Source organism: Lepisma saccharinum, chromosome 4 (genome assembly GCF_977018435.1).
Source record: "Lepisma saccharinum chromosome 4, izLepSacc3.1, whole genome shotgun sequence".
Lineage (NCBI taxonomy): Eukaryota > Metazoa > Arthropoda > Insecta > Zygentoma > Lepismatidae > Lepisma > Lepisma saccharinum.
This window is the reverse complement of record NC_139232.1, coordinates 63,513,304-63,541,023: the sequence shown is the minus strand read 5'-3', so window position 1 is coordinate 63,541,023 and position 27,720 is coordinate 63,513,304. Positions and strand designations below refer to the sequence as shown.

General features: G+C 39.6%; 1 protein-coding gene across 1 annotated transcript in view; it reads right to left on the bottom strand.

Annotated features, from left to right (window-relative positions):
* Positions 1 to 5,795: 5,795 nt before the first annotated feature.
* LOC145986518 (protein white-like) overlaps positions 5,796 to 27,720 on the bottom strand; it is a 104,971-nt gene continuing 83,046 nt past the window's right edge. Inside the window, exons 11-12 of the mRNA XM_083120627.1 lie at positions 6,809 to 6,980; positions 5,796 to 6,057 (exon numbers count right to left, since the gene is read on the bottom strand). Coding sequence (XP_082976753.1) covers positions 5,956 to 6,057; positions 6,809 to 6,980 — 274 coding nt within the window. The 3' untranslated portion in view covers positions 5,796 to 5,955. The remainder of the gene's footprint in view (positions 6,058 to 6,808; positions 6,981 to 27,720) is intronic.

The following is a 27,720-nucleotide window of genomic DNA, read 5'->3' as shown; positions in this document are numbered from 1 at the left end:
TTATGTTAACCACTACTGCCAAACTTATCTCCAACATGAATCGGGTCTGTGAATGAACGTCGCTGCTCTCTCAACGGGAAAGTAAAACCGACAACAGCCCGACTTCCCCCGCGCCCATCATTTCGTAAGGCTATCGGACGAACAGTCTTTACACAATTCGAGAACATTAGTTTCTATCCCTTGTTCGGGGCCTCCTTCTAATCGACGTTATACGTGTTACGATGGGACTTTGGAAATCGGTAGATGTCACTTGCTTCGGTGGAGGTGGGCGTGTCCTTGATGCAAAAGGTAAACAGGTTCAAAAAATGAAACAGGTTAGCTCGGTGTTATCGTATACAACGAGTTGTCAATCTCAATGACAATTTTCGAACACATTCTATTCGTTGCTGTAAAAAATTGCATTGTTCTGCAGCACCCTGGCTAATCCACAAAACAAGCATCATACGCATACAACGAGTCAATCAATAACCATCAAGGTTCCGAGTTCGACTGCTAACGTTCACACTTTTTTTTACGAACATTTACACCTGTGTTCTGCCGAATTCAACTGGCGTACATTCTGCCGATGTTGCGGTCACATTAAATCGGGAAAATCGTCAATATGCTGGTCGAGGTCGATTTGGGAAACGCATCGAAATGACCCATGAATTGTTACAGTTTGAACAAGCTATAAAATATATTGGAGAGTGTGAAATGAGTAGATTTATGAGAATTTGGATGATTTTTATTATTCAGCCTTTTACTAACGACATATTGTAGTTAATGTTTTACAAATTCCCTGTAATTTTAAATCACAGTTTCCTGTGTCCTGATTGTTGTAGTTTTTGACTGACATTTCTCACTACATTAAGTTCGTAAACACAATGAAATACGTTCGTTAACTAAGTCAACAAACTTTTCGTTGTATACTATTGTCAAGAAATCAGGTGTGTGTGTGTGTATATATATATTAAAAAAGGCACGACAATACACTTCCGGCGAATTCTGCGGAAAACAATGATTTTGTTCGATGAGTGACCTTCTCCTGCCAGTGTACAAGAATTGGCTCAAACAGTATCCAATGTAAACCACAGTAAAATACCTTGGAGTGACTCTCGATAGACATTTAACGTTTGGGCCAAGATTATTAGAATTATATATATTATTTGAGCCACACACGGACAAGATCACAAACAGAGCAAAAGAATCGGCTACCTGTACCCGATCTTAAGTTCACCGGTTTTACAGCAGGCACATCTATACGTCTATCAGATGATACGACCGATACTCTTATATGCTGGCCCGGTGTGGAAACATATGGCCCGGACACACCACAAAAAGGTCCATGTGACTCAAAACAGAGCCCTAAGAGCAATTGGAAGCTATGTCAAATCAACAAAAATAAGTCAAATGCACGAAGATTTCGACTGCAAAACCATCATGGAGTCCTTACAGGATGCCCATCATAACCTTTGGACAAAAATTAAAATGCATAAAAATTCACTCATCAATACCATTTGCCAAATACGACCACGTCGTAATATAGTCAAACTACCACGACCATGACAATAAACAACCCGATACCTATTCTTCAACAAAGTTGAAATCAACATACACGACACAATTCACAGAGTAATTGTAAACATGTAACATTATGTGTAAGACACTTGAACCCAGGTAAAAAATATATAGTATTCAATGTATTGTAAATAGTATCAATATTGTTGTATTTTGTATATATAGTAGTTAGTTGTTTGTCGGCGGGAACATTGTCGATTATACCTCCCTGCCACAGTTGCGGGAGGTATTGTAAAATAATAATGTAAAGAAAAACAACAGATTGTAATTACCTTTGTAAATGAATAATGAGATTCCAGCCAAATATAATTGATGCTGTGGGAAACAAGCCCTGACAACGAAAAAAAGTATCCAATGTGATCATATCCTGAGTGTTATTTTTCATTTAGTAATCATCTTCCTCATCGTCTCGGTTGGGCTAAGAAGGCATAGAAAGTGTCGTAACATATAAGAATGGTCAAATCCAGATAAATGTCTTGTCCTGATATGAACTTAATTTTGAGATTGATTTCAGAAATTTAACTGATATCCGGATAATTAGGATAACCTATATTCTGATATCCGGAGTAGGGATGGCCAGATCCGGATCCTGTCGGATCCGAAATCCGGATCAGGTTGGTTTCCGATCCTAAGGGTCCGGATCCAAAAAATTTTCGGATCCGGATCCGCAGATCCGTAAATTTTCAGATCCGCATCCGGATCCGGTACGTCCGGATCCGGATCCAGAACTTTCGGATCCGGATCCGGTACTTTTGGATCCGAATCCGGAATTTTCGGATCCGGATCCGATTTGCCATTCCACATGCCCTTCTTTGGAAAGTAAGAATGTGCTTATACCATATTGTTACCTGCTAATACATACATATATATAGTGTGTGTGCGCGCGTGCGCGATTTGTAATTAATTAATACACTTACAAGGGAGGTCTAAGTCTCCCCTTCCGATTTCCATGAAACTTGGCCGGTGTATAGAGGCCCCCCCTCCTCAAATGTCAAGATGAGGAGAAATTGAAGTGGGGATCTGACCCCGAAACCACGTAAATATGGCATAGGAAGAAACAGGGGGCATAGGACCTCTCTATACACCAGTCAAATTTCATGGGAATCGGAGGAGGACACAGGGGTCAGATGATCCCCACGTCAATTTGTCCTCATCTTGATATTTGAGGCGGGTTTTGCCCCCTAAAACAGTTTTTTAGCCGAAAAAAAAACACGCATTTCTTCCTTTGGGCCCCTCTATACACCTGCGAAGTTTCATGAAAATCGGAGGGGGACACAGGGGTCAGATCCTTACTTCAGTTTGTCCTCATCTTGACATTTGAGGGGATTTTGCCCCTAAAACAGTTTTTAGCTGAAACCAAAAAAAAAACGTATTTCTTCCTTTGGGCCCCTCTATACACCTGCCACGTTTCATGGAAATCGGAGGGGAACACAGGGGTCAGATCCCCACTTCAATTTGTCCTCATCTTGACATTTGAGGGGAGGTTGACCCCTAGAACAGATTTTTAGCCGAAACAAAAAAAAACACGTATTTCTTCACTTGGGCCCGTTTATACATACACCTGCCAAGTTTCATAGAAATCGGAGGGGGACACAGGGGTCAGATCCCCACTTCAATTTGTCCTCATCTTGACAATTGAGTGGGTTTTGCCCTGTAAAACCGTTTTTTAGCTGAAACAAAAAAAACACGTATTTCTTCCTTTGGGCCCCACTATACACCTGCCAAGTTTCATGGAAATCGGAGGGACTGGGAAACACATAGGTCAAATGCACACTTAAATTTGTCCTCATATTGACGTTTGAGGGGGTTTTGCCCCCTAAAACCGTTTTTTTAGCTGAAACAAAAAAACACGTATTTCTTCCTTTGGCCCCGTTTATACACACACCTGCCAAGTATCATGGAAATCGGAGGGGGACACAGGGGTCAGATCTTCACTTCAATTGTCCTCATCTTGACATTTGAGGGGGTTTTGCCCCCTAAAACCGTTTTTTAGCTGAAACAAAAAAACACGTATTTCTTCCATTGGGCCCCACTATACACCTGCCAAGTTTCATGGAAATCGGAGGGACACAGGGGGTCAGATCCTCACTTCAATTTGTCCTCATCTTGACATTTGAGGGGGTTTTGCCCCCTAAAACCGTTTTTTAGCTGAAAAAAAAAACACGTATTTCTTCCTTTGGGCCCGACTATACGCCTGCCAAGTTTCGTGGAAATCGGAGGGGGACACTTAGATAACCTCCCTTCTTAGTCTTACACTTTGTAATTATATAACACTGCATTGCTATATTATAATGTTTTATTTTAATTTGTAAAACTGTAACTGTAGAACAATTGTATAATTTTTGTATAACATTTCTATCTTCTTATGTGTGTTAAAGGTTTCATCCTGGAATGGAATGTCTCACATTTATGTGTGTTTTCATTTCCAATACATTCGAATGAATACATATTCGTTTCAAGTTTCAATGGCATTTACAAAATCACCTCTGACATTTTATGTTAAACAAGTAAGATTATTTTTGTGCACGAGTGTGTTATCCGATGCGTAGCAAAGTATTTTAGGAACAACACTTGAAAAAAATTATTGTAGGACTAACTAATGAAAAATTTATTTGTAATCGAAGATCATAATACCTTTTAAGGTGTGGTAATATTATAATGGCATTGAGATAGTTCCGGATCCGATTCGGATCCGCATCCGAATTTTCGGTTCCGGGTCCAGATCCGAAACTTTCGGACCCGGAGCCGGATCCGAAATTTTCGGATCCGGAACTCTCGGATCCGGATCCAGATCCGGAACTTTTGGATCCGGGAATGGATCCGGATCAGTTTGGCCATCCCTAATCCGGAGACCTTGCACAATGTACATTTCTACCCTTACCCTTGCGAGTTCTCATCAAGGCAAGAACGAGACTTCCAAAGTTGCGCCGAGGCAAGCAGTGCGCTCAAAACATGGTCCGTGTAGTAACGTCATTGGTTTGTGGTTATACCCTGTCCCAGATAACTGCAGAGCAAGGCCGCACATAGCGGCAGAGGAGGAGGGAGGAAATCGAGTGGCGAAAGCGCAACGTTGCCAACCGTATGGCCATTACCGTACATGTACAGAAATTTCATGGCATGTACGGACGTATGGTCCAGATCTTAGTCCGTACGCTAAATGTACGGCTTGTCAAAATTTGCACTTGCTGTTTTATCCCTAATATTTTCGTAAGTAATTCTTAAACCAAGCGTACGGACCTGGAGACAAAAATACAGTCCGTTTGCCATGTGCGTACGGTATTATCGTTTTCAAAAGTTTGCAACGCTGACAGAGCAAAGCAGGAAAAGCGGGTAACTCCAGTCGTCCATTACCCAATCCCGTTTCTCTCACCGTTCATTGGTGGAGCAGTCTCGCGTCAATTCTTGCGCAGAGACTTGTCCTTGTTCGCCTGGTCTACAGTTAGCTGGTACAGGGTATAGTTTGTCGTGTTTTGTTTGTTTCTTCCGAGCGATCAGTTTACTATGAAACCTACAAGGAGACAACATGTATGGCAGTTGTTCTGTTTTGAGTGTCTCTTCATCTATTTAATCTAATCATCACTCATCCTCATCGTTACGATTAGCCAAAAGGACAGAAAAGCGACGGTAAATACAAAAAATACAAATGCCAAGATCGCTCATACAGCATACTAATAATGTGCATGTAAAACTTAAGAGTTCTGTCAATTCATGTCTTGACGGTTGTGGTATTTAGGTTTAGATAAATAAGAGATCATTCTTTCTGAATAACCCTTAAATTAAACCTTTTCTAGTATATGTCAGTCTGTAGAAGATATATTCATAAACGAAACGGGCTATTTCTCTCACTCCAAGACTGCCTTCAAAATACATCTGAGTGTAAAAGAAAAATGAGATATGAGAATCGTTCCTTTTTCATTGGAAGCTGGTGAGCCTACTGTGGGTCGAAAGCGACACCTTAGGAGGGCCAACTTTTTTCCCCTCTTGGATATCAATTTTCGAAGACTTGAGAACTATTAAGGCTTCTGTTAAAAGACAAGAGTGCTACAAAGGCTTCTTACTTTCTCACAATATTTCCCCTTTGTGTCTTCATATGGGCTCTACAAGAAGCACTTACCCGCTGAACTGGGAGCGGAAGAAAATGTTGCTCTATGACAGCCTATATATTGCTGCAAGCACCTTTCAACATAATCAAGCATACAATGGAGTTTGACTAAAGAATAGTTTATTTATTGAGTATTTTTTTTACATATTTTTGTTTTCATTTTACATAGATGGCAGCCTTGTTAGATACATTTTCGAGCAACCTGCTCAATCAAAGATCCTTGTACAGAAAAATGACTAGTTTGTTTTTGCATTCTTTCATTCTTCCCCCAAGTATTTTGCAGTCATAATAATTCTTCATGTTTTCCTGAGAGTTCTGCACAACAGGGCTAAATAAGCTGCAATCCGGAATCCGAAGATAAGGGCCACAAGGCAGAGTAAGTCCATGTTCAAATGGTTCTGGAAAGAAATAACACAGTCGTTTAATATTCTAAACACTTTCTCTTTTCAGTGCACGCCCTTTTAAAGTTATTACCATTTCTCAATTATTCACTTTTTGTCTTAATAAATGCTATACATACACCAGAATAAGACCAATATTTATTACATGCGATGTCGGCATAACAGTCATACTCTGCTTAGTACCAACAGTTTGCCGGGTTGAGGATTGTCTGAGTTTTAACGGAACATAGTTTATATAGTCTGCGTAAACAATGCACAATACACTACAAATTCATTTATAACACTGTTTAGAAAGAAAATAGTAAAATTTCAATCATGTTTGGTTATCAGATAAAAATAAATTCTGTATGCAAAACACAATTCTAGAATTCTCTTCCTATCATCGACTGGTGGGAAAAGGGAAAAAATTGACCTTAAATTCGCAGCAATCTTGAGACAAAAGTATACATTTTTCACGCTTCCACAGGTGACGGAGGTACAGTGTGGGAGGGAGACCAGCAGTCGGTAGGTAAGCCCTGGCCCTTCATGGGCTGTCGCGCTATGGGTTATTATATATATAATATATATATATAAATAACCTGAAACCACATTACAAACGAACTAACTGACAACAAGAAAATTACTATTCACCTACTCAGTAACTTGTAAACAGCAAACCCATTCCGCAAGCATCAATATATATTTCTCTTTTTATTTTACTCTGTAGTTTTCCTTGAAGTGTATTCTTCTTAGTGCAAACGAAACTTACCTCATTAAAGTTAAGTGTCTCCATGATGACGTGTCCATTTCTTGGACAAGTCATGTTGGTTCTGTCGCATTCAATATGGTCTATGTCCGACCACTGGTTGATAATGAGAGCCTCATTCCCGTACTTGAACCAGGACAGGTAACTTAACCATTTGAAGTACAATGGAATAGAACTGGAGAAAATAAAATATTTGTTATTGAAATTAGTTGTACATAAACATTTCTGTAAAACGACATTGAAAATCAATGTAGAATAGTCTATATACAGCGTGAGCACAAAAACACTCCCTGGTTTCAAGATGTCATAAAATTAATAGTTACTTGAATATTTTGATAAAATTTATATCCAAAGCTCAGTTAACTCAAAATATTTTAATATCTTTCTTTACAGAATCGCTAGTTGGGAATTCGATAGCTAGAGGGCAGTAACATCGAAAATGGCGTTCACTCCGCAGCAAAGAAGCTGGTGCGTGTTAGAATTTGCCAAAACAAGCAGTGTTGTGAGAGTGCAGCGTGCATTTAAACGGAAGTTTAATGTTGATCCACCTACACACAAATCCATTCTGCAGTGGCATAAAACAATTGTTGAGAGAGGATGCATTTGTGATCAAAGAAAATAACATTCTGGCCGACCGTCCATCTCTGAGGAATTGTGGAGCGTGTGCGAGAAGCCTTTGTACGCAGTCACAGAAAATCAACACGTCAAGCCAGCAGGCAGTTGCAGGTGCCACAAACTACCGTAAGCAAGATTTTACGGAAGCATTTGCGTTTTCACCCGTACCGGCTGCAATTGGTTCAAAAGTTATATCCACAAGACAAGGTAAAGCGACGTGAGTTTTGCGAGACTATCCACACTTTAATGGAGGACGATGAAACCTTTCTGACAAAGATAATTTTTAGTGATGAGGCGACCTTCCACTTGAGTGGAAAAGTGAACAGGCATAATGTTAGGATCTGGGGAAGCGAGCATCCGCATCCCACTCTTGATGTGGAACGTGACTCACCCAAGATGAATGTTTTTTGTGCAGTGTCCGAGCGTCGAGTGTACGGTCCGTTCTTCTTTGAGGGGCCAACAATCACAGGTGAAAGCTACTTAACAATGCTACGTGACTGGTTAATTCCTCAACTTGCTGCAGAGAGAGGTGACTACATTCTACAACAAGATGGAGCGTCCCCACACTGGCATCAATCTGTACGCAGCTTTCTGAATGACAACCTTCCACACCGTTGGATAGGACGAGCTGGACCCAATGATCAAAATCTATGCAAGTGGCCCCCACGATCACCGGATATGCCAATTTGTGACGTTCTCCTTGGGGGTTCGTGAAGGACCAGCTCTCTATGTACCTCCACTACCCACAACCTTGAATCATCTTCAGGAACGCATCAGTACAGCTGTCAACTTCATCACACCGGATACGCTTGAGAAGGTGTGGTTGGAGCTGGATTATCGTCTCGATGTTTCCCGCGTAACAGGTGGCGCGCACTTTGAGCATTTGTAATTCCAATGAACACCACAAAAACTTTATGAGTTTTTACAACTACTGTGAACATTTATGTAGAATACTACTTTTGGTATTAAAGTTATACCCTTTCAAAACCAGGGAGTGTTTTTGTGCTCACGCAGTATAAATTAAGAAATATACGCATTGAGATTAAAGATGTAGAGTGGCTGAAGCAAATTGAAGGAGAAGTTTTGGCTATTTGCGCATTTTGCTGCAAGTTGACAGCTGCCTCTCTCATTGGTCTCCTCCAAAAGGGAACAGATTGTGCTAGTAGAGTGAGATGCATAAGTATTACCAAACAAACTGTCCATCACCATGTTTATGTTTTATCCAACAGAACTTCAAGAATTGAAATAAAACGTCAAACAAACTGCTGACAACTTCTGTACGAGATACGTAAAATTTCAGTCCTTAAAGAGACGTACGATGCAAGAGAAAAATCAATGAAAATAGTCATGGACAATTTGCCGAGCAATATTTGTGCATTCCACTGTACGTACACTCCCCCTTCCCGCCAATTCACTCAGTGTCATTGCCTGCACTGCATGTTGCTGTGAAATAGACAAAACGTCACATTCAACTTACTTTAATAAAATACGATCCTCTTCAAATTTTTCGCAAGTCTACTGAAATTCATTATGGGCTTTTTCCCAACCCCGGTCGGTAGCTAAGGAGTGCTTCAATTGTTTGCTCGTGACGTATCGTGGGAACAAATCTTCAAATCTCACCTACGAGAAGTGTGTATTGCTCTCCTTAAACGAAGATTCATGAATGAAAAAGTTCATCTGTGTTAATTGCTCGTAACGAACATTGAAATCGATGTTGAAATTTGACAAATTTTCCTTCGCATGATTTATTTGTTTGGTATTTGATACTGAAAATTGTGAATATTTGTAGTGATGCATTTTGTGGAACGTTTCGTATTTCACAGTATGTATGGATTAATCAACCACAGACAGAAGAGAAATGCACAATACCTGATCCGTCGTGCACTCTACTTTATAAGAAATCCACACTTTTCTTGTTTCTAACATCAGACAATTATCGGATACGAAATGTAGGACCACGCTTTTGCATTGAAGCACGCATTCTACATGTCTGTAAACTTACCTACAAGATGTGAAAGAACAGTGTTGCAATATGCACGTATAAAGAACAACGAGCATAGAAACTCGAAACAACTGTGAGAAACAGACAAGTAGCAAACAGTTCATTCGCGTACATGGAGGCACTTGGCACAGTGGTTCGGATCCCACTTTAAACTGTATGTCCAGTCCTCATTAGCCTTACTGTCCATAAAGTGGACTTAAAACAACAAATCAATCAATCTTTCGCGTACTTAATGTTAATAGAAAGAAGCAACATTTTCACCAGACCTGATACATTTTTACAGATTCAGCATGGAATTAACGTTGCTGGATTATAAACATGCTGACAAATGGATTTAGGGAGAATGGCAGATGTTCAAAATCGTTTGAAAAAACTGTTCCTATTTTGTGTCGGTTGAGAATATCGCACACTAAGAACAAAATATTGTATTTCTTCCCCTGTCCGATCTGTTACTCAAATCTTTGAAGATGTATATCTTGTAACATATTAGATTTCAATGTATTCTTAGGTCTTGAAGATTACTGTACGTGTAAAATATTGAAATGCATGCGCGTGCACTCCGGTACAGCAAGGCCAGCAGTGGTGGCACACAGCATAATTGTTACAAATTAATTCTTTAACGTTTGGTTTCTGATGATTTCTTCCGGGTTGCTTCAACAGAATATCAACCTGCAAGCCTCCAAGGTTTGTCCTTTTCCGATATGGGGCCATCAACACCCTCTCGCGGCGTGTTGACAAAACCTCTGCGTAGTATCACCCTGGCCATCCTGTAGCCTGAGTGCAATGCCACCAGGAGCCCGAGAAATCCCCAGGCCACCTTGAAGGGTCCAATGGGAGGGCGTTTGTGTTGGAGCAAATTTTGTTTTCCAGCCTGTGAGGTATGGAAGAAAGCCGAGAGTGCCATCGGTTCAGCTGCTGATGTCCTCAGTTTTGCGAACTGCACGATTAAGTGTACTGTATACTGTCAGCGATGTAGCATATCCACCAAGTAAGTTAAAATTTATATTCATAAATAAACTATAAAGTTTCAAAACAAAGATAACCGTAAAAATATGATTGCTGACATACGGATGACATATTCTATGTGAAGATAAACGTTTCCGAGCGTTCGGTCTATTAAGACAGCTAACATGTCCATGGACACATCCGCCAAATAGAATTGGTAAAACTCGCTGGCCGCGATCACACTTTGTTCAAGCGGTTTGCGAGGTGAAAAGTTACTGTTTTTCGGGCGGGTAAATTTCTATTTGTTTACTTCAAAAACTTTAGTGTTGGCATTGGTTACTATTTACTATGGAAAGAACTAGGTGGTGGCAAAGTGGATTTGTGAATATTGCAATATGTGAAAATCTTGAAAATTGTTTCAATCATCCGCGATCGTCTGTTGCATTGAATACGTTTGACAACAGACCAACTGAAATTCGAAAAAATGAACAACTGCGCCAGGACATTCATCTTTCCTCTTAGAGACGTTAAGGAAACAGTATCAGGTAGAGTGCTAATTGTTTCAGTATAACGTACCATGTAGAAACAATGAATTCTTGGTTCTCTTAATTTTTCGGGATCTGCTTTGCCATTGGAAAATGTCACCGCTCGCCACTGTTGGAGTGTTACTAAATTAAATAATTTAAAGCTTATACGAAACAAAAGTTCTTATTTTGGTGTAATATTGTTTGTTAATCTATTACATTTAAGCAGTTGTGCATTGAAGAGGTATTGAAAATGATAATTCACAATAACTGTTGTGTTTTATTTATTTTATTCTTGTGCATGACTTGCTCGGAAGCTGATATTCAGTACGTGGGTCGTTCAATATATAAGTTTCCGTATGCTGTAAAAAATGTTATTTTTACATTAGAAAACTATAGATACATGTGTAGGAGGATCCTTCCTCACTTCTCCACACAATCCTCATAGAGATTCAGGCATTTGTCCTACCGCTGCACCAATTTGTCCATACCCTTTGCAAGAAAATCAGGGCTCTGGCTATTGAGCACTATTCTCACATTACGCTTCACTTCTTCATCTGTTTCGAAACGGTAACCTTGCAATTCAGACTTTAACACCGGAAAAAGATGGAAATCACTCGGTGCTAAATCGGGCATGTATGGAGGGTGGGGCAGCCGTTCCCACCCCAATTCTTCAATTTTGTGTTGTGTTTGCACTGCTGAGTGGGGGCTAGCGTTATCGTCAAGAAGAATGACACCAGCTGACAGGAGACCTGGTCGCTTATGTCGAATTGCGTTTTTCAGTTTATCCAATGTTTGACAATAACGGTCAGCATTAATTGTTCTTCCTCGTTCCAAAAAGTCCATCAGCAGAACACCCTTAGCATCCATGCATCTGAACTCCTTATGACGCGAGCCCGCGTTTTCCGAACACGCATTTACTTTTCGCCCTTGAGCGCATGCGCCTTCACGTCTGATAACGAATCGATTGTTGTTCCTTGTAGACGAAGGATGGCGCTTGTCAACCATGTGCTTCTTTTTAATGGCATTGCTTTATACAATATTTTATAGAACAGGGAAACTTATATATTGAACGTCCCTAGTAGTTGCTTTTAAGACGTTAATCCAAATGGATGTGTGATATTCGAATGAAAAGTTTCGATGGCTGATCTGTTATTACCTTTGAATCAAGGTGTCCTGAATTCGATTCAAAGATTTATATCCTAATTTAAGCTGTAGGTCGAATACAGCTTAAACTATCGAAGAAAAAGTCGAGCTTTAAAGGGGAAGAAGTTGTTATTCAAAAATTACAGAATCAATTGGGAAGTGACTAGGTTCATTTATATGCTTTATTTAAAATTTATTTAATGCACAATGGTCTTGTTAATATTTTGCGAATATACTCATCATACAAACCGCCAAAAAGTACTAATAAAACTACTTTGTTGGCGTCTGCCAATGGTCAAGCTTGGCCTTAAGTACTTCTCTAAATTAAATTATCACCCCCTCCCCCCTCCCCATAACTTAAAGTTATTAACTTTGTCAAAAGGTGTCCGGAAAACTTTTGCTCATTGGCCGATGGAGAGTTTGTTGAAATTAGAGACGGTGAGGAGATGAGAGAAATCTCTATTTATCTCAGTCCCGTCTCGATTTTTGAGATAGTTGCTGTGAACTTTTAGAACTTGAGACGAAAATGAGACCGAACCTTTCGAGAGTTTTTGAGACGAGATCGAAGAGAGTCCCTCTCTCTCCCTCGTCGCATACGTGGAGTCAATGCTGTTCGCATTTCCTGTGAACACATGTTTACGAACATAATGGAAGGTGACCAAGTCTTATTTACAGAAGGCATTTCGAATCTGCATTCGATTTTAAAATCATCTTAGGTGCTAAAACGTTTAGATTCCGCCACTGATGTACGCAGAGGGGAACTGATGGGGCTATAGTCCCCTCCAAAATTTTGATTGGTTAATTGATGTAATTTATTTTACTTCGCTTTTCTGCCACTTTTGGCTAATTGCGAAGATGGAGATGAGTCATGATATGATGAAATTGATGAATGGACACTCACAAACAACCATGCCCAGGGACCCTGGAGCCCTGGCGTCGTAGCGCGATGTGCTAACCACTTCGTCAAGGGGGCTGGCTCCGAAATTTTGAGAAAATTCAAGAAAAATAAAGTGATCAATGCGAAGTCCTCTTAAAATGACACCAGAAAACCAACCATTCTTGTCTTGGAACAACTTTTAAAATGAAATATTTTACTGTTGTATCCTGCCTCCTAGAGTTACATCTTTACAATTCCAGCCCTTCCGAAAATATCCTGCGTATGCTAGTGAACTCCGCATTGAAATATAAACTATACGCATTTTTGCATGTTTTATATTGCTAGGTGGTCCTCCTCCGTGGCCGTTCTGTCTAAGGCGATGTGCTTTGGACTCCGACTGGGGGACGGCATGGGTTCGAGTCCGCCTGGGTTCAGTCTCCGGCTTCTTCGCCTGTGTATAGGACCGGCGGCAACTTACCATGGTGAGGTAATTGGGGAGCTACGAGTGAGTAGCGTAACCCGGTCTCTGAAGTCTCCTATAACGGTTGAGAGTTCAACGTGCTGACCCCACGTCACCCCATTACCGGTTCAAGAGCTCCTCCACACCTCTAGGTAGTATTGTGGGAGGGAGACTGGCAGTCGAGAGATAGGCCAAGACCCTTCGAGGGCTGTAGCGCTGTGTTGTTGAATATTATTATTTATATTGCTAGCATCTTTACGCTTGCAATCACGAATTCGCTGATCACAAAGGAGACGAATCCCTTGGAATATTACTGTACGAAATGTTTGTTCTGTGTATCTTTGGACCTCAACGGCAGAAACTAGTAGTATTATATTAACAAAACAGCTTAGTACAGAGCATTCTCCGACATTCGCTACGAGATTCGGCGGCAAGCGGCCCGGGATCAGCGTTTGTATTTCCCGGTGAACGGAGTCCGCGACAGTCGGTAGAGTCTGCTATTAAAATTACACTTTTCATATTGTGTACTAACCTTGACTACACAAGGTGTTGAAAATGATATCCCTCTGCTGCAACACATTCTTGGCATCTCCGAAGGAAATTGGCATTTACACGTGCAAGTTCGTCTACTGTAATTCTCCCGATTGCTCGTACAATAAATACTCTCTTTTAACTCACGGATGGTGTGCGGATTGTCTTTGTATACTTTATTTTTCAGATTTTTTTATTTTTATTATTTTTAGATTTAAGAATTTTAGCGGCTGTAAATGCTGTGGTTTCTGAAACACCCGTTTCTTGTGAGAGGCGGCGGATAGATTTCCAAGGAGACTGTTCTAACCTTTGTCCTATCTCATCGAGTTTTTCCTCACTAAGTACACGTGGGTTTTTCATTCCACTTTTATTCAGAACTGACCCTGTTACTCTAAACTTTTTTACGAGGTTTAATATAGTGGACCTATGTGGAACGGGAACACCAGGAAATTTCGTTGCAAAACGTCGTTGCACTTCTCCACAATTCCTCTTTCCGAAGTAACACTCGACAAGATAAATCCTTTGTTCTAATGTAAACTTTTGTGGTGCCATATTAAGCCACAATCTTCAGCACGCGGACACGACACGACACAACACAACTTCCGAGGGAGGATCATACTGGCGACAGTCTGCAACGTCAACAGAAAGGGAAAGAGAGCGAAGGCAGGGAGGCCGAAAAAAACAGACTGTAGCGTGCGACTGTCACGGCCCCGTTCACCGGGAAAGACGAGCACTGACGCCGGACCGCTTGCCGCCGAGTCTCGTAGCGAATGTCAGGGAATGCTCTGTATATTTATAAGCACAATACAACTTTTCTCATGTGTAGAAACTGCTTATGAATTGTTGATATGGAATATGCTGCTTGAATACTGTAAAAATTCACATAAACTTTCCTAATTCATATGAATCACAATTTTGATAGGCTTCTATGTCGAAAGATAGAAATTAAACGCTCTTTTATGACAACAGAAAATAAGTAAAAGCATTAGTAGCGGTGTAGTGGTAAAATAAATAGTACCAGGGCAGTCCCTTCCCTTAGGTGTTTTCTCATAATAGACATCTTCGTGTCACTAACGCGCCTATTTCGAGACATATTCACTGCACAGTATTTCATAAATTGAATAAATATTATCGTAACCTTCCAATTTCTCCCATAATGCAGCAAATGCGGAATTTCAATTTGGTTTATAGAAATACAACAACATTTTGATATGCAACTTGCATATTAATAATTAAAAAACTACGAAATAGAGGATAAATCAAAGGTTAAAGTAATAATTGTAGCAGCGAAAAAAAGAACAATATATTTAAAGCTTTATATGTAAACATCATATTTTCTTATTTAATAAACATGTTATTGTAAAAAAAAATCGCTTTCAGTGCACTTTTCAGAAACTGTAACAGAAAATTTGTGTACACTTTTGTGTTCGAAAATTTACCCGATATATTGAATATATGCAATATGTCAAAATATTTTAGACCAAGATGTACAGGATTAAAACTGATTCCCTGCCGAGGGTTGTTGATTCGTCTAATAGGAGAGAAAATTTATTGTCTTCGAAGCTTAACTTCAATGTTAACCTCTTCATTTCAGATGTTAAGAAAAAAAGGTAAAGTGCTCCCCTGTGCTTAGCACCACGCCATGAAGGCGTATAGGGGTGTGGGGGTAACGCCCCACACTTTTTTGATCCGGTCGTGAGTGGGGGTGATGTGATCAGCATCACGCCCCTGACCGCCTTTACCCCCCCCCCCAGGGTTTCTCCCAGGTATAGTCAAACCCAGATATTTCTGCCGCGATCGGCGCAGTAGAACGGGAGAACCAGTGTTTCTAATCTGCTCGATAGAAAAATCGCTATAGTGCACCGAGGCACAGCTGTTAGTAGAACAAGGAAATTAGAGAACTCAGCTCTATCTAACGTTGAGTTTTAAACGCCAAGCATTATAACCAGGGCTGGGATTTATATGTTCTAACAAGTGGCTTTATATGTACATACATATGGAATAAAACCGCTACATGTGGACTAATGCTTGTGTAAAATTACCCAAAATGATGTAAAGAAGACTTCTTCATAGTGATTTCAAATAAAATTAAACAATTTATTATTTTTCCATTGCATTAATGAACCTGGTGGCATTTTAACTGTTCATTCTCGATGAGCCCGTCCACATTGGTACTGGAACTGCAACGACACGTGATACAGAACTGACAGTACCACTGGTTTGAGAACTAATAACACTGTTCTACACACGTTTTGTTACAGAAATGAGAGTACCCAATCTTTATTAATATGAGGATGCTGATTACGGAAGTGTTTAAAGTGGAGGAAACAGAGTTATGCTTTCCCCCAGTTAAGAGAATTATCAAAGCATCACCAGCATTAAGTTAATTTGCATCTGTCTTTCACGGAATCTCTCATCTATGTTTTCACGCTTTAATTTCAAAATTTGAATTGTATTAATTCATACCAAGTGCCCCCCTGGCCCCCTTTTGCGGGCGCTCTTAATATATTTATTAAGTTATGCCCACATTGATTAAGATTAAGTGTTATGTAACATGAATTATGCTATCTTGAAAATAAGAGCCAACGCATTGCTTAGGGGTAACATGAATTATGCCGTAACTCAAATTAAGAGCCAATCTTAGAAAATGAAATTCGTATTCGTGTTCAGGAGGTCAATTTCAGTAAGAAATTTCCTTTCTGTAACAGAAAAAAGTGAAAATTTGTAGAACAGTGTAAGTAGACCTAGTGGCCCGGTACTGAATCATCATTTGGAGCTCGAACCATCATTTGGAGCTCGATCGCCTTAATGGATTTCTCTCGTAAGGCATGAGCAGTGTTGCCAACTCCTTACCCGAAAAAATCACCAAGGTTGTGGCGCTTGTTGTAGCCTTTTATGATGTACATTTTGAGGGCAGAGTTGACAACACTGTGGGTTTACTGTAGCCTTTTATGAGGGGGGTTTATTGCCCTCTGTTTACATCTGGCAACACTACCGTAGATTTTTTGACAGTGTTGTTAACCTACTGGGTTTTTTCACTGTAAATTTTTATTAAAGGACCTGAGAGGTTCATGTATTTTTTATGTCTGGCAATACTGTTGGGGGGCCTAGTGTTGGCAACACTGTGGGTTTACTGTAGCCTTTTATGAGGGGGGTCTATTGCCCTCTGTTTACATCTGGCAACTCTATTGGATGTTTTGTTTGAGGCTCGAAATTATTATTTGAGGCTTGAAATCATAATTTGAGGCTCGTCGGTGTTGCGTACCCACTCCACAAAAATTCTACTATATGATCTTTCACTGGCTAAGCTAACCTACAAATAGGAATTGGCAGCACTGACTTATAAACCCACTGGGTCCTCTTGGCATGTTTTTTTCATGATGTGTTGCTAGGCTATTGGGCATCTTGGCGTATACAATGTATATATTTTGAGGGGGGGTTATAGCTTTTTATGCTGTACGAATACTGGAAGCTTGACAGTGACAACCAACAGAGTAGGTAAACCTACATCCAGGAACTCGCAACACTAGTTTCTGACAGTGAATTTGAAATAAAATATTAAACAAAATACATGAGTAAGCACTGTGATTACAAATAGTACCAGTGTTATGCCCCCCAACTCCAACTGGACAACTGGGGAAAATAATTGTACAACAATTTGTACCTAATTGTACAACAACTTGTACCTAATTGTACAACATATACACAGACATAAAAGAGAGAGCCTTCCCGTAACTTACTTCATGTACAATTTATATGTTTTTACAACTGTGAAAAAAAAAGCATATGTGTTCTGTATGCATACATTTATTCTTATTTTTCGAAGTTGAATGAAAGCACGTGTTTTTACGTTCTCGTAATACTGACCTTGCTCTACTGATTTTAAATTGCTTCCATCCGCTTTTTTTTTTCTGTGTTATTTCCGCATGCACGCAACATTCGTTTTCAATAGACAGAAGGAGTATTAGTATAGCAGGCTCCGAGTTTACAATTTATTAAATTAACAAATAATTTATGTAAGAATATACTTGTACTTACCGAACACAAAATAATAAAAGCACATGTGAATGTTTGCGTGTGTTCATGTTATATGACGACTGAGTAAAAAAATAATGTTGACTCCCTGAAAGATAAAAGTTCCCGGTTCGACATCAGATGCATGCAAATTTTATGTTTTGCTCTCCAAAATCTTGATTTTTATGTTTGTGCTATTTGTCATACAGCAGAGGAGAAGAGGGGAGAGGGCAGGGGAGGGGGTACTATTAGCGCCATCTATTAGCAAACAATAGAAATAAAAAGTAGGGGCAAACTTTTTCAACACCCAAAAATTTTAAACGTCCTCGCGTAGTAATACGATCTAGCTGAAGATGTTTGAAAGAGTACTCTTAGTCGAGAAAGCTAATTGCTAGGGCCCATATATTGCTAAAATGTTCCTTGATTTGCATATTTCTCATACCGCCATATGTTGTTCTAGTTGACTTCTTCCAAAAAAATGCTAATTAGCGAGAGTTAATTAAGCGAGGCAAGTAAAAGAAGCAAAATAGAACAGCATATGTGCCGGCGTGAGAATATGTAAAAATTCGATTCAGAGGTGGATCGAATTAAAATTGGGGGATATTTTGCATTTTTTCCCTATAATGTACAAAACATTTACCGTACATAATCTTTTCCATTTACAACAGTATAAAATAAGAGGAATGTGTGACAATATCTATATTAATTAGGAAAGTATGTTGTATGCTAGGTTAGCTAATTGTGTCTTCTACAGCTTTATTGTATAGACGGTGTTAAAGGCGGAGCTACTGCGGAGCATGCGCACTCGTCTGGCCCCCCCCTCGAACATCCGGTTACGCTTACAATATTATGGATGTTAATATGAAAGGGCAAAGTGGAGATTCTTTTACAAGGAAATAGGGTGTCAGCTGCGTAGCATATGGTTGTACAGTTTGATTGGGAACAAATTTATTGAATCAAGTATCACTTCGTAGGTTTCCGAAGGACGTAGACAGACGAAACCTGTTGATACAAGCAAAACGAGAAAGGATTGGTACCCGGGAAAGAATATTTGCGATTTGCATTTTGTTACAAGCATGTTGATCGTTTATCTGCGTATTGTGTTGTGGTGAAAAGCACGCCTTTTAGTGAGGCTTCAAACCGAAGCGACACAGGCCCATTTAGTCTATAAATAAGCATTTACCACTCATGGTAAATCAAGTCTTAGGCGGCACAATACATGCCATTGGGAATCTGAGCGACACGTGCAGCTTGTCGTGCTTCGATTACACACCGAAGCGACAAGCAACAGCCCTTTTACTCTAAATGAAACAATTCATCTTGCATACGAGTACAACAGAGCGAGGCGACACGATGTATTGTACTGAGAAAACAACAGTCCAGTCCAAGCGACACGTGCATTTTCTCGTGGTGAATTGGTTCGAAAGGAAGCTTTCAGACTGCAGCGATACGTCTCTTTTGGAAACCAACATTAAAAAATAAACAACACCTTCCGAACGACAAATTGCAGGTGTCGCTTGTTGCTCGGACTAGACTGTTTTATCAATACCTTGCATTGTGTTGCCCCGGCCTGTTATTTGTGCAAGCGTGACTGATGAATTGTTTGCTTTAGATCGAATGCTTCTGTGCGAAATTCTGATATCACTTGTCGCTTCAGTCTGAAAACTCCCTTGTTGCTTGAAGTAAATTCGTGCGGGTGAAAGTGGCATGCCATATCATAGATTTTTCCTAAATCCCTTATGCAGAAAGGAGACGTTGAAAGCATATATATTTACTAGCATTTGTTATGTGTCATTACAGCTGCAGATTTGTTGGCAAAGATTCACTTAAGCATACTTTATATCATATAATAGTATCATTAGTTTTATAGAATTATCTTTCCCTCACTTTTCTATTTATAAAATAATTTAATATACTGTATAAACGTTCGTCGTACATGATATACTTGTATGTACGTAGTGTGCTATAGAACTGGCGGCCACAAAGATAAGTTATATTTTAATAATCTGTTCTGCAGTTGATCATTCGATGGATTCTAGACGTCCACTTCTTCATAGTAGAACTTTAACAAATGCCTTTCTTGATTATCGTCGCACAATTGATTAAAACAAGCGCTCATTTCTTACTTCGTATGCCGGTGAATTTGCACTGGCAACAATAGGGATTGACCTAAACCGGAAGTTACGGGAGGACCGGGTAAGACCTCACCAATGTTTATGTTTACATTTTTAACACGGTCTATAGAGGGAAGATGGAAAAAGAGAGCTCTACGGAAACTGACGCTCTTAACAATATTGTACGCCCGTGAAAATTATATATATAAATAAGATTTAAGCGTATTATCTGCTTTCATGTCAGATTTTCCCAACCTGTGAGCTGTAGTGTTTAGGTGATAAGCGACCTGCTCAAATATGATACTGTTGACAATATTGTACGCCTGTGAAAATTACATATAAATAAGACTTAAGCGTATTATCTGCTTTCATGTCAGATTTTCCCAACCTGTGAGCTGTAGTGTTTAGGTGATAAGCGACCTGCTCAAATATGATACTGTTGACAATATTGTACGCCTGTGAAAATTACATATAAATAAGACTTAAGCGTATTATCTGCTTTCATGTCAGATTTTACCAACCTGTAAGCTGTAGTGTTTAGGTGATAAGCGACCTGCTCAAATATGATACTGTTGACAATATTGTACGTCCGTGAAAATTATATATATAAATAAGATTTAAGCGTATTATTTGCTTTCATGTCAGATTTTGCCAACCTGTGAGCTGTAGTGTTTAGGTGATAAGCGATCTGCTCAAATATGATACTGTTGATAAATATTGTACGCCTGTGAAAATTATATATAAATAAGGCATAAGCGTATTATCTGCTTTCATGTCAGATTTTCCCAACCTGTGAGCTGTAGTGTTTAGGTGACAAGCGACCTGCTCAAATATGATTCTGTTGATAATATTGTATGCCCGTGAAAATTACATATAAATAAGACTTAAGCGTATTATCTGCTTTCATGTCAGATTTTATCAACCTGTAAGCTGTAGTGTTTAGGTGACAAGCGACCTGCTCAAATATGATACTGTTGACAATATTGTACGTCCGTGAAAATTATATATAAATAAGGTATAAGCGTATTATCTGCTTTCATGTCAGATTTTCCCAACCTGTGAGCTGTAGTGTTTAGGTGACAAACGACCTGCTCAAATATGATACCCCACCGTTCGGTAGGGACGCTAATGTGGCAATATAGCACGGCGTAGTGCTTGCTTCTTTTATGCAGTGCATGTTCATTGGCTAGCTAGTAACTAGTGTTGCCAACTGTAATAATGAAGCACTATTTCTGTTATGGAAGGGGAAAAGGCAGGTAAAGTGGCGGTGAGTTTTGTTGGATTGGAAGCACCATATTTTTATTTTATACTAAGTATTTGACCGGTTTGATGTTGTGTGCGTGTATTGTGTGTGTGTATGTAAAAGTGTGTGTTTGCTAATGAATGTTAAATTCCATAATGCCTCCAGTTCTGTCGAAGTTGAAATCAAAAATCTTGCATAGCCAAGCTCGGGAAATTCTAAGCAACGTGCACGAGTTCATGAAGGAGGAAGCCAGTCATGGTGTTAGCATCCCAATAAAGCATTTTGGCAAGAGAGCAGCGAACAGCAGCAACAAATTGTTCATATTTCATAATTTTGGAATTATTCAAAATAAATAAATTATGTAGCTCCAACATCATTTCAACTCTGGCTCCGGCACGTGTTCTTGTAGAAATTGCATAGAGGAGGCTGTTATTTTTGCTGCTTAATGCGATACATATTGTTTTCTGTGTTAAAATTGCCATGCTTTGATGGGTGATAAGCCTATTGAAAACTGTGATCGAGCGAGATATTCTTTTGCGCTGAATAGTATTGAAATAACATAAGAAGTCTCATTATTTATTTTATATTTTGATGTTTTAGTTAGGAATATATTGATTTTCAATTTTCCGTTGCTGCGTAATGACCGGGGGGGGGGGGTCGAAATAGAGCGGCATCTGCCGCCACCTCCCAGGGAGGCAAAATGACTGCTTCAGGAGGAGTGTTATGGTGCAATTGTAGCGGTTTAACACGTTGGCATGTTATTATCTGCCGTTGCAGTTCCATACCAGTGTATACGGGTTTTGGAAGTGAAAAGTTAAAACGCCACCAGTGCATTAATGCAATGAAAAATAATATATATATTTTTTTATTTTGTTTGAAATTACTCAAATAAGGAATTGTATGAAGAAGTCTTCTTTGCAGTATTTTTGGTAATTTTACTTATGTGTTAGTTCATATTTTGCGAATTTTTAGTCCATATGTATGTAGCTACATACAAAGTCACTTGTTAGTACATATTAATCCTAGTCCCGGTATAATGCATGACGTTTAAAACTCAATGTTAGATAGACCTGAATTCTCTAATTTTATTGTTGTATGTAACAGCTGTGCATCGGCGCACTGCATCGATTTTTCTATCTGCTCTATTAGCAACACTGCTTTTTTAGTTGTTTCGCGCATCGCATGGCAGAATTATCTGCGCTGGACTCTACCCAGTGCGGCGACCTGTTCACCCAGCGATGTGTCTCTGCTCACGAACCTTTCGAAAGCTGCATGTTCCAATTTTTTGTCTGTTTTGTGACGTGCGTCCAGATCCGTCTGCGTGGTGTTGTAAGCGATGTCGTGATCTTTGCATGCCGCGTCCAACGGATTCACACCCTTGTCTCCTCTCTCCAATTTTTTCTCGAGTTTGGTACCCGGTCCGCAGTACTGGTAGCCAGGTAAATGCATCTCAAAAAGTAACTTGTTACCTTTTGACAACAGGCACCTGTACGTGTTCTCGAAAAGTTTGGAGCAATCCAAATACCAGTAACTGATGAAACTGTACGATGGTCTGGACATTGCAACGTTTGCCTCGGAAATAAAACCACTCGACGATTGTCGTGAAAATTTAGTCGTTGTGTTCGACGACGCCATCTTGGAAAATCAAAATGAAATTCGCAACTTTTTCACGCAAGGTCGTCACAAAAAAAATGGATTGCTTCTACCTAGCTCAAACATTTTCCAAAATTCCAAAACAGTTAGTACGCGACAACGCTAATTTCATATGTTTGTTTCGTCAAGATTATACCAACCTCAAGCACGCGTACGATGACTACGTAGGCGGAGACATGAACTACAATTAATTTTCGGAACGTTGCTGCTCTACTTGCTGGAACGGTGACGATTTCGGATTCGCGACGATCGACATGACGAGGAAATCCAACGACGGAAAATACAGAAACAAAATCAACGACTTTCTAAACGTTGTAACGTTGTGAGAAACGACGTTTATTTATATACGTATATAAATAAACGTCGTTTCTCACAACGTTACAACGTTTAGAAAGTCGTTGATTTTGTTTCTGTATTTTCCGTCGTTGGGTTTCCTCGTCATGTCGATCGTCGCGAATCCGAAATCGTCACCGTTCCAGCAAGTAGAGCAGCAACGTTCCGAAAATTAATTGTAGTTCATGTCTCCGCCTACGTAGTCATCGTACGCGTGCTTGAGGTTGGTATAATCTTGACGAAACAAACATATGAAATTAGCGTTGTCGCGTACTAACTGTTTTGGAATTTTGGAAAATGTTTGAGCTAGGTAGAAGCAATCCATTTTTTTTGTGACGACCTTGCGTGAAAAAGTTGCGAATTTCATTTTGATTTTCCAAGATGGCGTCGTCGAACACAACGACTAAATTTTCACGACAATCGTCGAGTGGTTTTATTTCCGAGGCAAACGTTGCAATGTCCAGACCATCGTACAGTTTCATCAGTTACTGGTATTTGGATTGCTCCAAACTTTTCGAGAACACGTACAGGTGCCTGTTGTCAAAAGGTAACAAGTTACTTTTTGAGATGCATTTACCTGGCTACCAGTACTGCGGACCGGGTACCAAACTCGAGAAAAAATTGGAGAGAGGAGACAAGGGTGTGAATCCGTTGGACGCGGCATGCAAAGATCACGACATCGCTTACAACACCACGCAGACGGATCTGGACGCACGTCACAAAACAGACAAAAAATTGGAACATGCAGCTTTCGAAAGGTTCGTGAGCAGAGACACATCGCTGGGTGAACAGGTCGCCGCACTGGGTAGAGTCCAGCGCAGATAATTCTGCCATGCGATGCGCGAAACAACTAAAAAAGCAGTGTTGCTAATAGAGCAGATAGAAAAATCGATGCAGTGCGCCGATGCACAGCTGTTACATACAACAATAAAATTAGAGAATTCAGGTCTATCTAACATTGAGTTTTAAACGTCATGCATTATACCGGGACTAGGATTAATATGTACTAACAAGTGACTTTGTATGTAGCTACATACATATGGACTAAAAATTCGCAAAATATGAACTAACACATAAGTAAAATTACCAAAAATACTGCAAAGAAGACTTCTTCATACAATTCCTTATTTGAGTAATTTCAAACAAAATAAAAAAATATATATATTATTTTTCATTGCATTAATGCACTGGTGGCGTTTTAACTTTTCACTTCCAAAACCCGTATACACTGGTATGGAACTGCAACGGCAGATAATAACATGCCAACGTGTTAAACCGCTACAATTGCACCATAACACTCCTCCTGAAGCAGTCATTTTGCCTCCCTGGGAGGTGGCGGCAGATGCCGCTCTATTTCGACCCCCCCCCCCCCCCGGTCATTACGCAGCAACGGAAAATTGAAAATCAATATATTCCTAACTAAAACATCAAAATATAAAATAAATAATGAGACTTCTTATGTTATTTCAATACTATTCAGCGCAAAAGAATATCTCGCTCGATCACAGTTTTCAATAGGCTTATCACCCATCAAAGCATGGCAATTTTAACACAGAAAACAATATGTATCGCATTAAGCAGCAAAAATAACAGCCTCCTCTATGCAATTTCTACAAGAACACGTGCCGGAGCCAGAGTTGAAATGATGTTGGAGCTACATAATTTATTTATTTTGAATAATTCCAAAATTATGAAATATGAACAATTTGTTGCTGCTGTTCGCTGCTCTCTTGCCAAAATGCTTTATTGGGATGCTAACACCATGACTGGCTTCCTCCTTCATGAACTCGTGCACGTTGCTTAGAATTTCCCGAGCTTGGCTATGCAAGATTTTTGATTTCAACTTCGACAGAACTGGAGGCATTATGGAATTTAACATTCATTAGCAAACACACACTTTTACATACACACACACAATACACGCACACAACATCAAACCGGTCAAATACTTAGTATAAAATAAAAATATGGTGCTTCCAATCCAACAAAACTCACCGCCACTTTACCTGCCTTTTCCCCTTCCATAACAGAAATAGTGCTTCATTATTACAGTTGGCAACACTAGTTACTAGCTAGCCAATGAACATGCACTGCATAAAAGAAGCAAGCACTACGCCGTGCTATATTGCCACATTAGCGTCCCTACCGAACGGTGGGGTATCATATTTGAGCAGGTCGTTTGTCACCTAAACACTACAGCTCACAGGTTGGGAAAATCTGACATGAAAGCAGATAATACGCTTACCTTATTTATATATAATTTTCACGGACGTACAATATTGTCAACAGTATCATATTTGAGCAGGTCGCTTGTCACCTAAACACTACAGCTTACAGGTTGATAAAATCTGACATGAAAGCAGATAATACGCTTAAGTCTTATTTATATGTAATTTTCACGGGCATACAATATTATCAACAGAATCATATTTGAGCAGGTCGCTTGTCACCTAAACACTACAGCTCACAGGTTGGGAAAATCTGACATGAAAGCAGATAATACGCTTATGCCTTATTTATATATAATTTTCACAGGCGTACAATATTTATCAACAGTATCATATTTGAGCAGATCGCTTATCACCTAAACACTACAGCTCACAGGTTGGCAAAATCTGACATGAAAGCAAATAATACGCTTAAATCTTATTTATATATATAATTTTCACGGACGTACAATATTGTCAACAGTATCATATTTGAGCAGGTCGCTTATCACCTAAACACTACAGCTTACAGGTTGGTAAAATCTGACATGAAAGCAGATAATACGCTTAAGTCTTATTTATATGTAATTTTCACAGGCGTACAATATTGTCAACAGTATCATATTTGAGCAGGTCGCTTATCACCTAAACACTACAGCTCACAGGTTGGCAAAATCTGACATGAAAGCAGATAATACGCTTAAGTCTTATTTATATGTAATTTTCACAGGCGTACAATATTGTCAACAGTATCATATTTGAGCAGGTCGCTTATCACCTAAACACTACAGCTCACAGGTTGGGAAAATCTGACATGAAAGCAGATAATACGCTTAAATCTTATTTATATATATAATTTTCACGGGCGTACAATATTGTTAAGAGCGTCAGTTTCCGTAGAGCTCTCTTTTTCCATCTTCCCTCTATAGACCGTGTTAAAAATGTAAACATAAACATTGGTGAGGTCTTACCCGGTCCTCCCGTAACTTCCGGTTTAGGTCAATCCCTATTGTTGCCAGTGCAAATTCACCGGCATACGAAGTAAGAAATGAGCGCTTGTTTTAATCAATTGTGCGACGATAATCAAGAAAGGCATTTGTTAAAGTTCTACTATGAAGAAGTGGACGTCTAGAATCCATCGAATGATCAACTGCAGAACAGATTATTAAAATATAACTTATCTTTGTGGCCGCCAGTTCTATAGCACACTACGTACATACAAGTATATCATGTACGACGAACGTTTATACAGTATATTAAATTATTTTATAAATAGAAAAGTGAGGGAAAGATAATTCTATAAAACTAATGATACTATTATATGATATAAAGTATGCTTAAGTGAATCTTTGCCAACAAATCTGCAGCTGTAATGACACATAACAAATGCTAGTAAATATATATGCTTTCAACGTCTCCTTTCTGCATAAGGGATTTAGGAAAAATCTATGATATGGCATGCCACTTTCACCCGCACGAATTTACTTCAAGCAACAAGGGAGTTTTCAGACTGAAGCGACAAGTGATATCAGAATTTCGCACAGAAGCATTCGATCTAAAGCAAACAATTCATCAGTCACGCTTGCACAAATAACAGGCCGGGGCAACACAATGCAAGGTATTGATAAAACAGTCTAGTCCGAGCAACAAGCGACACCTGCAATTTGTCGTTCGGAAGGTGTTGTTTATTTTTTAATGTTGGTTTCCAAAAGAGACGTATCGCTGCAGTCTGAAAGCTTCCTTTCGAACCAATTCACCACGAGAAAATGCACGTGTCGCTTGGACTGGACTGTTGTTTTCTCAGTACAATACATCGTGTCGCCTCGCTCTGTTGTACTCGTATGCAAGATGAATTGTTTCATTTAGAGTAAAAGGGCTGTTGCTTGTCGCTTCGGTGTGTAATCGAAGCACGACAAGCTGCACGTGTCGCTCAGATTCCCAATGGCATGTATTGTGCCGCCTAAGACTTGATTTACCATGAGTGGTAAATGCTTATTTATAGACTAAATGGGCCTGTGTCGCTTCGGTTTGAAGCCTCACTAAAAGGCGTGCTTTTCACCACAACACAATACGCAGATAAACGATCAACATGCTTGTAACAAAATGCAAATCGCAAATATTCTTTCCCGGGTACCAATCCTTTCTCGTTTTGCTTGTATCAACAGGTTTCGTCTGTCTACGTCCTTCGGAAACCTACGAAGTGATACTTGATTCAATAAATTTGTTCCCAATCGAACTGTACAACCATATG